Source organism: Cryptosporidium bovis, assembly GCF_009768925.1.
Source record: "Cryptosporidium bovis isolate 45015 chromosome Unknown contig_16, whole genome shotgun sequence".
Classification (NCBI taxonomy): Eukaryota; Apicomplexa; class Conoidasida; order Eucoccidiorida; family Cryptosporidiidae; genus Cryptosporidium; species Cryptosporidium bovis.
Genome location: NW_027125032.1, coordinates 62,682 through 76,125, shown reverse-complemented (window position 1 = coordinate 76,125; position 13,444 = coordinate 62,682). Strand labels below are relative to the sequence as shown.

Below are 13,444 nucleotides of genomic sequence, written 5' to 3'. Positions count from 1 at the left end.
TCGCTCTTCCTGCGGGACTTTCCTCAATAAGTATATTAATTAAAGATTAAAGCTTGAGTAAATAAAGGTTAAACAAGTATCGTATATAAGTTACCATATATAATAATCGTTGCCTTGTTACTGTAATACTTTACTCATAGTATTTAGATCTACAGTATAATCAATTTTCCATACTTATTGCATCATATATAAATTCCAAGCAATTAACTTAAAAGAGAAAAAGCGAATTTTTTTCCAAAACTGTCTATTTATTTACACCAAATTTTTGGATATAGGGAAGTGGCTTTAATTTTTATAAGTGAATACCTTAATTACTCATATTCCACCACACAATTTAAATAAAGCATAATACAAGCAGTTTTTCAGTTTGATATATGAAAATATAACATTAATAAGCGGAATTTTATTTTTGCAGTACATTCAAGGAGACAATTCCACTAGAGCCATTCTTAGAATACGCATTAAAGTTGATACTTTGTTGCACCATTCAATAAGAAACGGTTTATTTATATAGTGATTGTATTATGATTTTGTTTTATACATTGGAGAGAAAAATTGAATTAAACTGAAGTGAAGAGGAACAAACTAATAAAAGTTTTGAATATATATACAAATAACGCCTTTATAAACAATAATTAAAATTTTAAAAAAGGTACTGTATAATAATAATATTAGTGTATTAAATTAAATGTGTTGATATTAGTAATAAGTTAGATAAACACATATAAATAATAGTTTGTATATTTAGTTTAATATAATTAAGTCGATTTACTATTATTTATATGAAAAATATGGCAAGACAAGGTAAAAATTTGAGAAAATATTGCGATATATGTCGTGATGGTGATACAGATTTAAGATGTAGTCAGTGTAATAAAGTCTTTCACATCGATTGTCTAAGAAACTGTAACTTGCTTGAAGGGAATACAAGTTTGGAAAGCATAATAAACAGTAATGATGAGAACAATTTTTGTTGTCCAGATTGCAAAAATAATGAAGACTTTTGTTTTATATGCAGAGAAAATGAGACGGGAGATACAATGCTTTACTGTGACGGATGCCCTAAGTCGGCACATTTAGGTTGTTTGGGGTTAAATGAAGAACCAGACACACCTACTTGGTATTGCCCTAATTGTGATAATGATGAAACAGGGAATTGCAAGAATAAGAATAAACAAATAGGCGATGTTAGGACATTAGGTGGTACCAAAAAGATTAATGATGAGACAGATATAAATAGTGATACATGTTATGTTTGTCAGAAAAGTGGTAAACTGTTAGGTTGCGACTTCTGTACATATTCCTACCATCCAAAATGCATTGAAACAGAAGTTTTTGCTTTTGATGGGGATAAGTGGAGATGCCCTGTATGCAGGGGCGAAGATCCACTAAAAAATATGAGGCACAAAAGAATGAATAAAACTGAGAGACTTAAATTATCGCAACAGTGGCAGGCTTGTATCAAAAAACAAATTAAACAGTCAAGCATAAACAGAGACTTATTTTTATGGGAGAACAGGGAGGCAATTGCTCCATTTGTTTCTAGAAAAGTTTTGGAAAGACTCAAAAGAAATGCTGAAAGCTATAGAAAAAATAATGCATTTTCTCTGCCATCTTCTTCATCATCATCCAGTAAAAACATGTCCAAGAGAGGGAGGAAACAAAAAAAATCAAGAATAAGAAAGATCCAAGACGATAATTCAGAGATTGATTCTGAATCAGAGTCAAACCCCTATGGTAGAAAAATGAAAAGAATGTGTTTTTCAGAAAGTTCTAGTTCTGAGTCTGGTGGAGAATCGGATTCCATTAGAAACAAATCAAACAAAATGAGGGGAAAATGTAAAACAAAGTATTATGATAATGAAAAAGAAGACGATGATGAAAATAACTATAATGACGATGATAGCAATGAAAATGAAAGTGAGGAGGGTGATATTGAATATAAAGAGTTTGTAGATGCACCTAAATATAGAGAAGCTCACATTAAAGCCAAAGAACAATCAATGCAAATATTGAATGAGGGAATTGAGCTAAAGGACTATCAAAGATATGGTGTGCATTGGTTATTAACTGCTTTTTCGATAAAAGGAGGTGCAATACTAGCAGATGAGATGGGATTGGGAAAAACGATACAGACACTCACATTTTTAGCGTGTTTGAAGGCACTTGGAATAACTGGACCGCATTTAATCGTAGTTCCTTTGTCAACAGTAGGTAACTGGGCCAGAGAAGCAAGAAGATTTACATCTAGTTTAACGCTAACTAAAATATGTGGAAGTAGATGGGAGAGAGAGCATGCAATGATGGATCCTGTTGCTTCTGATGGACTCTATGATTTATACGTGACTACATATGAAACTGTTGTTACAGAGGAATCTTTTTTCGTTGACAATTTTAGATGGCAATGCATTATCCTGGATGAAGCTCATCGAATAAAGAATGAAGGTGGGAGAATAAGACATTCAATGGATAGAGTAAGTGGTTCAATGCGTGTATTATTGACAGGAACTCCTTTGCAAAATTCACTTAAGGAATTATTTACGTTACTAAACTTTTTATATCCTGATATTCTTCAAGATTCTGAGATATTTGAGAAAATATTTCAGATGAAAGACATAACAAAGAGTGCATCTGGAGGTGGTAGCGGCAATGCTACATCAGAAGGTTGCAACAACTCCGATATGGAAGAAAATATAGATGATCTTGATTCATTGGGAATTAAAGTCGATTCTAAACGCATAAAACTCTTTCACTGTTTACTTCAAAAACTTTTATTAAGAAGAACTAAAGATCTTGTAATTAAATTGCCCGACAAAATCATAAAGGACATTTGGCTTCCTTTATCTCCCTCAAGTTGGCTGTGGTACAAAAGATTACTTGATGTTGGTAATATCCACGGTGATGTTTCATTCAGAAAATTACTTGGACTTGTTATTAAAATGAGAATATGTTGCTCTCATCCTAGAGGTCTTGTTGCCAGATCTTCTCAATTAGACAAATTATTCAGTGTATTTGCAGAAGCATCTCCTGAATTGCTTAATGAGGTTACTGACGATGCTCACAAATTAAAAGGTTCATTTGGATGGGAGCATGTTAAGGGATCATCAAAGTTGTTCTTTCTAGACAAACTTTTAATGCAACTTCACAGAGAAAATTGTAAATACATACCTAATTACAAAGAAAGTCACGAGAAATATACTAGAGAGCAGATAAGATCAATTAAATCCAGAATAAATGAACTTAGAAACAAGGGAGGAGCAGTTTCTTCTAGTAGCACAAACACAAATTCCAATAATACATATTCAAGTGGCTCTGGAGGTGGAAGGAGCAAAGATAAGGAAAATGGCAACAATAGTGATGTAAATGATGAGATACTTTCCTTTGAAGATAAGTACCAAGTTAGTGATGAGCACGAGGAGAGTTTTAAGAAATCGGAGTTTAAAGACATATACTCCCAGTATATGTACGATAAGTGCCCTAAAAAAATGCAGGAAAAGATTAAGATAGAAATTGAAACTGATGATAATGGTGGTGATATTGACTTACTAAAAAATCAAAACGGCGATCACTCTGCTATTAAAAAGGAGGTTAAAAAAGAAAAGGTTAATGGTGATAATTTAAAATTAGTTTCTGATGCCAGTTCCACATCTGAATTTTTATCAGCTAAAATAGACAAAAAATGTAGAATGCACAAAATACTTATATTCACACAATTTCAGCTTATTTTGGATGAATTGGAAAACTACTGTTTATGGAGAGGATGGCAGTACATGAGACTAGATGGAAGTACGAACAAACTCATTAGGGAATTAGATATTAGGGAATTTGGACTGCCAGACAACTATGTATTGGTATATTTAATATGTACAAGGGCAGGTGGACTGGGAATCAATTTAGTAAGTGCTAATCACGTAGTTATGTACGATGAAGACTGGAATCCTTTCGTTGATTTACAGGCTGTAGACAGAGCTCACAGAATAGGTCAAACAAGAGATGTCTGTATATGGAAACTTGTTACTGAATGGAGCGTTGAGGAAAGAATGGTTTTTGGGCGTGAACAAAAACTTAAATTGGACAAGATGATTATAAAAGGTTCTTCTAGGGATAATGATGATTCTAATGATATTGTAGATAACAACCAAAACAAAGTGTTTGAAAATGACCACTTTGTTGCTGAAGAAAAATTATCCGCTGAAGAAGTTACCAAATTAATTAGATATGGCAGAAGAGCACTATTACATTTGGGCGACACATCTGATATTTTTAAACTGAATTTAGAAGAACTTATGGAAAGAAAACGCGTGCCTATTCCTGATGAGGATGTTTTAATGCAAAAAGAAGAAGAAAAGTGTGGCGAGCAGCAACATGTCGTTATTGAAGGAGCTACTGATACCAAAGCAGACGAAGAAGTTGACATTACAGACATACTTTGTGATGAAATCGGTGAAACTACTGATGGTGTAAATGTTTCAAGTGGAAAAACACAACCACTAAGTAGTAATGTATCTACTATTAACACCTCTCCTTGCGAAGATGCTTCAGATACTACTACTGGCGCTGCTATTGTTTCTGCTGGATCTTCATCAAACACCTCATCTCAAACAACTGGCAATAATAATAATGTTACTGGTACTGTTGGTGATGACGATATTTTGTGGAGATCTAAAAGAACTAGGAAGCCACCACCTCCTGTTTACAATCCTCACCATTGGGATATCAAAACGAAAAGCAATGATGACAAAAAGCCAACCTTAAAGCATGAGAGAAGTTGCTTCCGTTGTGGCCAAAGCAAGATTGACACTGTAAGTAAGGAAAGCAATACTAATCAGACATCTAACAATGAAGGTGATTATAACAATAACACGGGTGGTACCACTAATAGCAATACTGGAGGAAACAGTGGTGTGACAGCTAGTACTAATGACAACTCCTCTTCAACTAATAGTGCTGCAAGTGGTGGCAATAATATTAATAACAGCAAACCTAGTGGTTCAGTAGCACAGATGGACGAGTATATGAGGAAAATGGGGCTTATAAATTGCAATCGTTGCCCTAAATCATATCACTGGTCTCAATGTCTTGGTTTAGACAAAGTTCCACCGAGGACATGGATATGTCCATGGCATGAATGCTGTCTTTGTTTCAGGAGAGCAACACAAGCTGGAGGACTCTTAATACATTGCAGTGAGTGCCCAACAACTTTTTGCATTGATTGCTTTCCACCGGAATATCAAAGACATCAAGTATTAGATAGCTTTTTCGAGAATTTGAACAAAAGAGGTTGGAATGTATCTAGGGATTCTATGATTTTGTTTTTATGCTCAAAATGCAAAGCTTTGCAACAACAAGAAGTTAGAAAGAAGTTGTCTAGACAACAGCTATTAGAAGAGCAGCAAAGAAGAAGAAAAATGAATGAACAACTTAAGTCTGATGTCCTTAAATCAGGACAAAAATCTTTTGACCAATTTTCTGCACTTGGTTCAGGTACTAGTGGTAAGAATAGTCTATATATCTCAGGTAGAAGAAGAAATATAGAGGCTGCTTGGAAACACACAGAATCCTCAATTAGAAAAGGATTTGAGCGTTTATTTCCACCATTATTGTACAAACTTCAACAAGAATATATAAAGGAGAATGCAAAACACGAGGCTGCTATATTAGCTGCTGCAAGTAATAATGGGAGTACTGCGGATAATGATACTGATCTGGAGAAACAAATTGGTGGACTCAGAAAGAGTCCATGGATGAGACCTCCTGGAGAATGGCTTAGACTTTGTGATAACTGCATTCTTCCCTTTCATGATGTTTCTGGATGTCCGTATCCTTTGGAGGTTGTTAAAGTTTCGGTCCCTTCTGGTGTCACTCAGATAGATGTGCAAACAGGACAACCATTGCAATTGGCGGATGGGACTAAGATTAAATCAATGGAAGAGTTTTCAATCCTCACAAAAAATGGTGGAGTTGACTCAAAGTTTCAAACGCGTTCGTACTGTTCCCTTTGTGGCCTTTCTGGAAGAATGCACACTAGAAGAAGTTGTCCACTTCTACCGGATGAAGCCGAACAGGAGTATGAACAAAGGCAGCTAGTGTTAGAAAATTTTATCAAAGTTTTAAATTCTTATCCTGTAGAATACCCACTAGAACTCATTGATGAAGACAAAGTTGTTGGTGGTTGGGAAAGTTATAGGAAAACGGCACAAAAAATTGCTGAAGAGTTTCTAAAAGACTGTTTTCTTGCATGTAATCTTCATCATATAATTACTCCATCTGGTACTGCCTATATTGGGCGTCAAAACGTTGCTAGAAATACTAATAATCAAAATACTACAATTATAACAGGTATTGGAAATTCTGTGACGGGTATTTCTGGCAGTAACTCATCATCAAATCAAATAATTATGCAAGGTGAACATGGTCTGGGGGGAATGCCAGCCATGTCTGGCATTAATTCGGAAATTGGTGGTGTATCTGTTTCTGGACATCTTTCCAGGACTTCTTGTGGAGGATTTAAAAAACCGGGCTCACGTGAGCAGGGAATTCCTTTTTCCGGATGTACGATACCAACATCGTCCTCCATGAGCTCAGCAGCTGCAGCAATTCAGCAAAGGATGAACGATGCTGCCATATCACTTGCAAGAGCAAGATATGCTGCAGCTGCAGCTGCCGCAACTGTTGTTGGGTTTAGGCATCCACAACCTATACTCCCATTTCCAATTGTTCAAACCCATCCCTATGGAATGATTGCTTCTGCAAATCCGCTATTTTTTGGTGTTCCTAATCCAACAATTGCTGCTGCTGCTTCAGCAGCTGCTGTTGCAGCAGCAACAGCTACTGCAAGAGCAAGGACCAATATTGTTTCAGGAAATAATATTTTTTCTAATAATGACATAAATCAATTAAGTGGTGATGAAATTGCAAGAAAAAGAAGAGTCATCGATTCATTTATTACTGAGAATATCGATTCAAACTACGATTTGTCCTCATCTCATATTAAATCGCCTCCTGGCAAAATTAAAATTATTGACAATACAAGTAATTTAAATTTGATGCAAAATTCTACAGTGCCATCTGCGAATGTCGAAAATATTAAAAGTGAAGATAATTTTGGTGAAGCAACTGCTAATTTAGATAAATTAATTAAAAACATTAAACGCCAGAGTAATTAAAGTTTTATCTATATTTCATTGCTATTCACTTTTTTATAAATTTACTTGGTAAACAGTCATTAATTAAACCATTATAATTTAATTAATCTGGTGTTTATATTGAGTAATGGTAAATCGAGTGTATATATTTTCTTTCAATTAGAGTAAATAGTTAATATATTAGTAAATTCTATTCATTTGTTTATTCTCATGTATTATTTGATGTTTCATTTTATTTGTATTTGTTATCTAACAGTCCCTGTATATTTTTTTATTTCTGTTCATCATTACTCATATTTCTCTCGGCCTTTTCCTTGCCTTATTTCTTTCCCCGTGGATCTGTCAGTCCTTGCGATGGTGGAGGACTGAAGTTCATCCTTACTATTATTAATATATGACAAATAACATTCAAAAGCTTTTGAGCAAATTCCTTTGCTGTGATTTTTGATCATTACGGGTATTTTTTCGTACTTATTCTCAAATAAGAAAGATTTGTGTTCATTTGATAGCTTTAGGTAAAATTCTACATCTCCTGAACATTTGGCTAATACTCCCGTCATTAAAAAAATATAATTATAAACTTTGATATAACAATTATTATATATTCTGTTAATTAAATTCCAGTCCCATTTATAATTGTAGTTTGAGCAAGTGTCTAACAACAAATTATCTTGGTTAGATATTTTTAATAAAAAAAAATTAAATTTAGCCGAATAATTGAAATTTAATCTTTCAAATTTATCTAGTTTTCTTCTGTAGTCTAGTCCTGTTTCCTCATATAATTCTCTAGCTGCACATGATTTAAATACTATTTCTTCTATATTAATTAAATTTGTACTAGGTAAATTCGATTTTTTAAGTGATTCATTAATAATATTAAAATCTGATATGTCAAGTCTTCCACCTGGCAATTGATAATGTTCACCTTTTTTTAATTTATTTTCGTGTTTATTTGACTCCAACAACAAAAATCCGTATTCAACATGGAGCACTAATGCAAATGATCTATATTTCCTTATATTTTCCGCTGAAATATAAATATTCATCGTTATTTTCAATTTTAAATAATAATCCCGGATTTAATTCAAGACACTTATTCACATCGATGTAAAAATCCCTATAGTCAAAAGAAATCTTAAATTCAATAAACAATTACAGTTTCAGTTTCAATCCTTGTAGTTACAACTGCTATTACTGAAATATATAAAAAATGGCACGAAACAAATCCATAATCCTGTTTGGTATTTTAAATGTTAATTTAAACAATGCTCAAAATCTGACATGATATAAATATTTACTACCGCGTTACAAAAAAAGAGTAATATGTTTTCTACAGAGTAATTAAAGGAAATAAGTAAATTCCAATCTGAAAATATATTAATTTTTACATGCATGCGGATCCAAGTAAAAACAAATAAAAAAGTAAATTTAAAATACAACAGATTATATTGCAGCGAATTACATAGTAAATTTACATCACACTGATTAATTTGTACATAGTGTTCGAAATAATCATAAAAAACAAATTGTCATACTTTCGCTCCTTTTTGTTCTTCCATAGAATATTTAGCCTCTGATACAATTAATTATTAGTACATAATTTTCTCTTGTATTTTATTTGTTGTTTACTGATATTCGTATTACATTGAGTTCGCATTACAAACACGAGCAAAATTGTCACGAAATTAGAGTCTGGTTTAGATACATTTGCTCTTTTATTGCAGTCAATTCTGGTTTTCCATTATCCATTTTTATAACAAAACATTATAAATAGGGAAATTAAATTTGAAGGGTCATAAAAAATACATGCAATGTAACGACTCAGAATTTAATGCCGGCAATAAAAAACCTAGTGGGTAAAAATGAACAAAAAAAAGGCATAAAATTATTTAATTAAATATCAAATGAGATAGATGAATGAAAAAAGGTGTAAATAAAAATACTATCTATTTATGTAAATTTATATGTGTTCATATTTGGGTGGAATCGCCTATATAATAAATAGGAATGAGCATATCTTCATTTAAGATAAAAAGAAGGAAGAAGGAACACGAATTGGAAAATGAGGAACAAAGTACGTGCATATCGGAATGCATTCTGGAAGGAATTTCTCCAATACAAAAGTACAAAAGCAAACCTGCAATAGGTGTAACCACCTTTTCAAGACAAATGTGGTGTGAACAGAGCCTAGAAATATGTCTTGAGAGGAACATTAAAATTACGAGCAAAGCAATAGAAGAGGGTTTGAAACATCACGAAGAATTAGAACTTGAAGATCACAATGTATTAGATGTACTTGTAGAAAATGAATATGAAGGAATAGCCGTCGATATGTTAAGCACAGTCAATCTTTTGAATGCAGTATTAGAAAGAGGATACGTTAGAGAACTTCCAATAACAGGTTTTTTTAACGGAATAATGTTGAGAGGAATAATAGACTCAATAAAGTTAAAACCAAAATTTGGCAACGACTTGATTAGATATAATTATGAAAATGTAGATAAATACAAAATACTAATAACCGACACAAAAACAAGGAGAAACAATACACTTCCAAGCAATTTACAACAAAAAACAACAGTAATACAATTAGGTTTATATAAGAAGATACTTGGTGAGATGATAAATTTTGGAAGAGATTGGGCTGAGAATCATAGTGATATTACAAATTATGACTTAATGATAGATAAATGCCATTTATATAGCAAGGATACACATAATTTAGAAAACTGTTGTTTGGGTTGCAATTACCTACATAAAATATTTAATATTTATGGCATAGATCCATACATTAAATTTAAAGAATATAGAGAAATAAATGAAAAGAATTTGGAATTAGAAATGAACAGTGATAAAAAAGAGGTTGTTCTTGAATCTGTTCAAAATAGTGAAAATAATGATAATTTAAATGGTGAATCGGATGATAAAATAGACAGGGCCGAAGTAGGTATTGACGGTTTGGAGGCTCTTGGATCATATGAGAACGCTCTTCAGATTGGATTTCATATGTTGTACAATCTCTCTAAACTTCCTGAGATACAAACAGAAATGAAAGTCGAGTATGACTGTCAGGGAAAAACATTTGCAACTAAATGGTACAGATCACCAGATGAGACTATTGATACAGAATTAGAGTACTTATTAAACTGGTGGCTGGGCTATAGAGACACTGAAACCATTAGAGTTTCAGAGTCCTGGAAATGTAAATTTTGCAATGTAATAGAATACTGCAATTCCTGCCCTTTACCGGAGGATGAGAAGGAAAAATACATACAACAGAACAGACAAAACGAGCTTGATTTAATTTTGCTTAAAGGTTTGGAGGCTGAAACGTGAAAATAATAATATATTATTGAATTGTGTTTTTATTAGTGTGTGTACAGGGGGCTTTTTTTTGTTTTATACACACAAGGTTGAATTATTATTTGAAATAATTAAAGTAATAACATTAGATTAACAAGTTGTATTATAAATGAAAACAACTTTAAAAATAATGTTTTTCTAGGAGAAAAAGGGTAAAACTAGAAGAAAAGAAAATGGATAAAAGAAGCAGCTTGATATTGTCCAAAAAATGCAGTGAAATAATAAGTGAATACGAAATCCAAATAAATAGTAAAATAAAGGATTTAAATATTGATGGTAATGGCAAAAAAAATTGTATAATTGAATCTAGTTCTCCCTATAGACGTGATTCAAGTTTAATATGGCCTTCAAACAATGAGACAGACAAAAGTGGGATAATTAACTCATTAAGACCTTTTATAGACGACAATAACATTAATATAATTCCAAATCTATGTGAAAAATATGTTTTGGTTGATTCATATACAAATGTTTTGGCATCGGATAGACCACAATTGTGTTATATTTCACTATTAAATCCATTACCACAAGATACCGTAGTTGGGGTGAAATTTGGTGATCAACTTTGTATGGGAAAATTAAATGACACGATAATAGAATATGTTTCACCTTGTCTTAAAGTCGGAAGAAGATATGCAAGACTTTACCTAAACAGTATTAAAGTTGGTGTTAAGTTTGGAAATGGCAGTACTAAATCAGAAGTAAGGGATTACATTCCAATAGATGTAATAGTTCAGGATAATAAGACGAGGAAAAGTGAAATTAAGATAAACAAATCGTCTGTTCCAGTTGGTGTCATGGGTAGAGATCCAGTTCCAGAAGTTGATATAGAAAATGAGATTGAGGATTTGTTGGTTTTGCATAAACCTAGATCAACAATATCTTATATATCCAGAAAACATGCTTTGGAAAGGTATTTTAAAAACACACACTCTAAAGTCGTGAATGCTCCTAGAAGAGAGACAGGCGACTTTAACAACTTAGATCCTGCATTTAAAGCTGCTGTAAATCGTGACTTTATAAGAAGATTATCAAATATTAACCTAGAACCCGATTGCAAAAGAGTTATTAAAATGTTGGAAGAATTTATCTCAAAATTAGATGTTGGTGCTATTAATTCTGTTATCCCTTTTCACGTTAAGTTATCTTACTGGAATTCTGTTCTATCTGATGGAACTCAAGAAGTGGTTGACCATTATCACAGTTATATTCAACAAGAAAAAACTAATGAAAAGTCTGTATACATTTTTACAAAAAACTCACCTGAATCTATACATCCATATCATATATTTATGTTCTCATGCATACTGGAAGAAAATGGCGACCAAATAGTGCCCTTATTGAGAAGGTTTTCATGTATGCCCAAAATGATAGGTGATTCTAGACTTTGGTATTGCGTTGGAGATTGCGAACTTGAGAAAAATGAAATGGCGAATCAGTTTAGAAAAATTCAGCTTCCTTGCCCCATACCTTTAGCAATGAGATCAAACAATTCGTCTTTCATTAGAAATAATAAAGAAAAACTTAAAAATAAAACCAGCACTAAAGAAAATGAGGCTGATGATGTTGGAATTTACAATAATGATAAATGCATACAAATATCGGATAATGTTTCATTATTTTTCGAAATGTGGCCGTCAAGACTACTACCTGCTACGGGAAACACCTCTGATTCATACTCCTTAACAATATGCATTAATGATTATAAGTATCACTCTGTTACAGGAGTCTCTCAACCTGTTCTAAACTTTATCATTCAAAGGTGGCTTGTTAAGGTCCCACTTGGAATGAAAAAAAAGTAATCTGTATTTAGAAGCCTTTGTTCTCGGTTCAAAAACGATAAGACCACCCCCTACTCTGCCATTTAGGAGCGAGACACACTTATTCCCAGTACAAAATCAACTTACCATCACCACCTAGTCTCTAGAAACATGGAGGAATAACTACCGTAGAAGGACTAGGAGATTAAACGGAAAAGTATAGCTAGACTAAAAAAGAGAATTAAACGGTTGAAGCTAAATTTAACCTAACGTCTTTTTACCTATTGCTAAAAGAAAGGTATACTCTTTTCTTTAGAATCTCTATTTAATCTAATCTATAATAGATAAAAGTCTTACTACTAATTCAACAATAATTTATACTTAAATGTATGATGCACATAATTGTCCACTTGGTTTAGTTGTGCCCATAATGATACCAATAATGACACCATAAATAGCCAAAGCTTCGCCAAAAACAAGAATTAAAATCATACCGGTAAGTAACCTCGGTTGTTGAGCTGCAGCTCTTACACCTGCATCACCAACAATACCAATTGAGAGACCGGCAGCTAAACTGCTAAGACCAATTACCAAACCGGCACTCATTTGAGCATAAGCAACGTAAGCGGAGTAAAGGTTTGGCTCACCCATTTGGAAGAAAATAACTAGAGAACCTATTAAACCGTAAATACCCAAAATACCTGCCATAACTGCTGGAATAATAGATCTCATAATTAAATCTGGTCTCATAACAGCCATTGATGAAATACCAACACCTGACTTAGCAATCCCATAGGCTGCTCCTAAATTTGCGAATATTAAGCATCCTGCAATTCCCATAAAGCCAAAAAACAAACTATTTGGGTCACAAGTAATCATCTTCTCCTGTAAATTATAATAAACACTTATGTCTAACTACAATATTAAATACAATTGTCCAATGCAATTTATAAACGATTCAAATATAGATGGAAGTGAAATCTCCCTCTATCGAAAAGTTACAAAAAAAATAAAATAATTTATCTCAATTTAGTAAACACAATATATATATTTGTCTCTTTGGGGAACAGAATAGATAATATTACCGCCAATGATTGGCGGTATTAATAATATTTTTTGAGCATATTGTAAACATACATGGGGCGGATAATTTTGGTGCAAGAGGCAAATTTCATT

At 32.8% G+C, this 13,444-nt stretch overlaps 5 protein-coding genes across 5 annotated transcripts; 3 read left to right on the top strand and 2 right to left on the bottom strand.

The window, feature by feature from the left end:
- Positions 1–791: 791 nt before the first annotated feature.
- FG379_000779 (SNF2 family N-terminal domain) lies at positions 792–7,166 on the top strand (the record flags this gene model as incomplete). Its single annotated transcript, XM_067326189.1, has 1 exon — positions 792–7,166. The coding sequence occupies one exon, from the start codon at positions 792–794 to the stop codon at positions 7,164–7,166; it is 6,375 nt and encodes a 2,124-aa protein (XP_067182874.1).
- Positions 7,167–7,432: 266 nt separating this feature from the next.
- Positions 7,433–8,191, bottom strand: FG379_000778 (uncharacterized protein; the record flags this gene model as incomplete). The annotated part of the gene is made up of 1 exon (XM_067326188.1): positions 7,433–8,191. The coding sequence occupies one exon, from the start codon at positions 8,189–8,191 to the stop codon at positions 7,433–7,435; it is 759 nt and encodes a 252-aa protein (XP_067182873.1).
- A 961-nt stretch (positions 8,192–9,152) lies between these two features.
- FG379_000777 (uncharacterized protein) lies at positions 9,153–10,481 on the top strand (the record flags this gene model as incomplete). Its single annotated transcript, XM_067326187.1, has 1 exon — positions 9,153–10,481. One exon carries the CDS (start codon positions 9,153–9,155, stop codon positions 10,479–10,481), a length of 1,329 nt encoding a protein of 442 aa, XP_067182872.1.
- Positions 10,482–10,681: 200 nt separating this feature from the next.
- On the top strand, positions 10,682–12,310 carry FG379_000776 (uncharacterized protein; the record flags this gene model as incomplete). Its single annotated transcript, XM_067326186.1, has 1 exon — positions 10,682–12,310. The coding sequence occupies one exon, from the start codon at positions 10,682–10,684 to the stop codon at positions 12,308–12,310; it is 1,629 nt and encodes a 542-aa protein (XP_067182871.1).
- Positions 12,311–12,649: 339 nt separating this feature from the next.
- Positions 12,650–13,147, bottom strand: FG379_000775 (vacuolar ATP synthetase subunit; the record flags this gene model as incomplete). Its single annotated transcript, XM_067326185.1, has 1 exon — positions 12,650–13,147. The coding sequence occupies one exon, from the start codon at positions 13,145–13,147 to the stop codon at positions 12,650–12,652; it is 498 nt and encodes a 165-aa protein (XP_067182870.1).
- Positions 13,148–13,444: the final 297 nt, after the last annotated feature.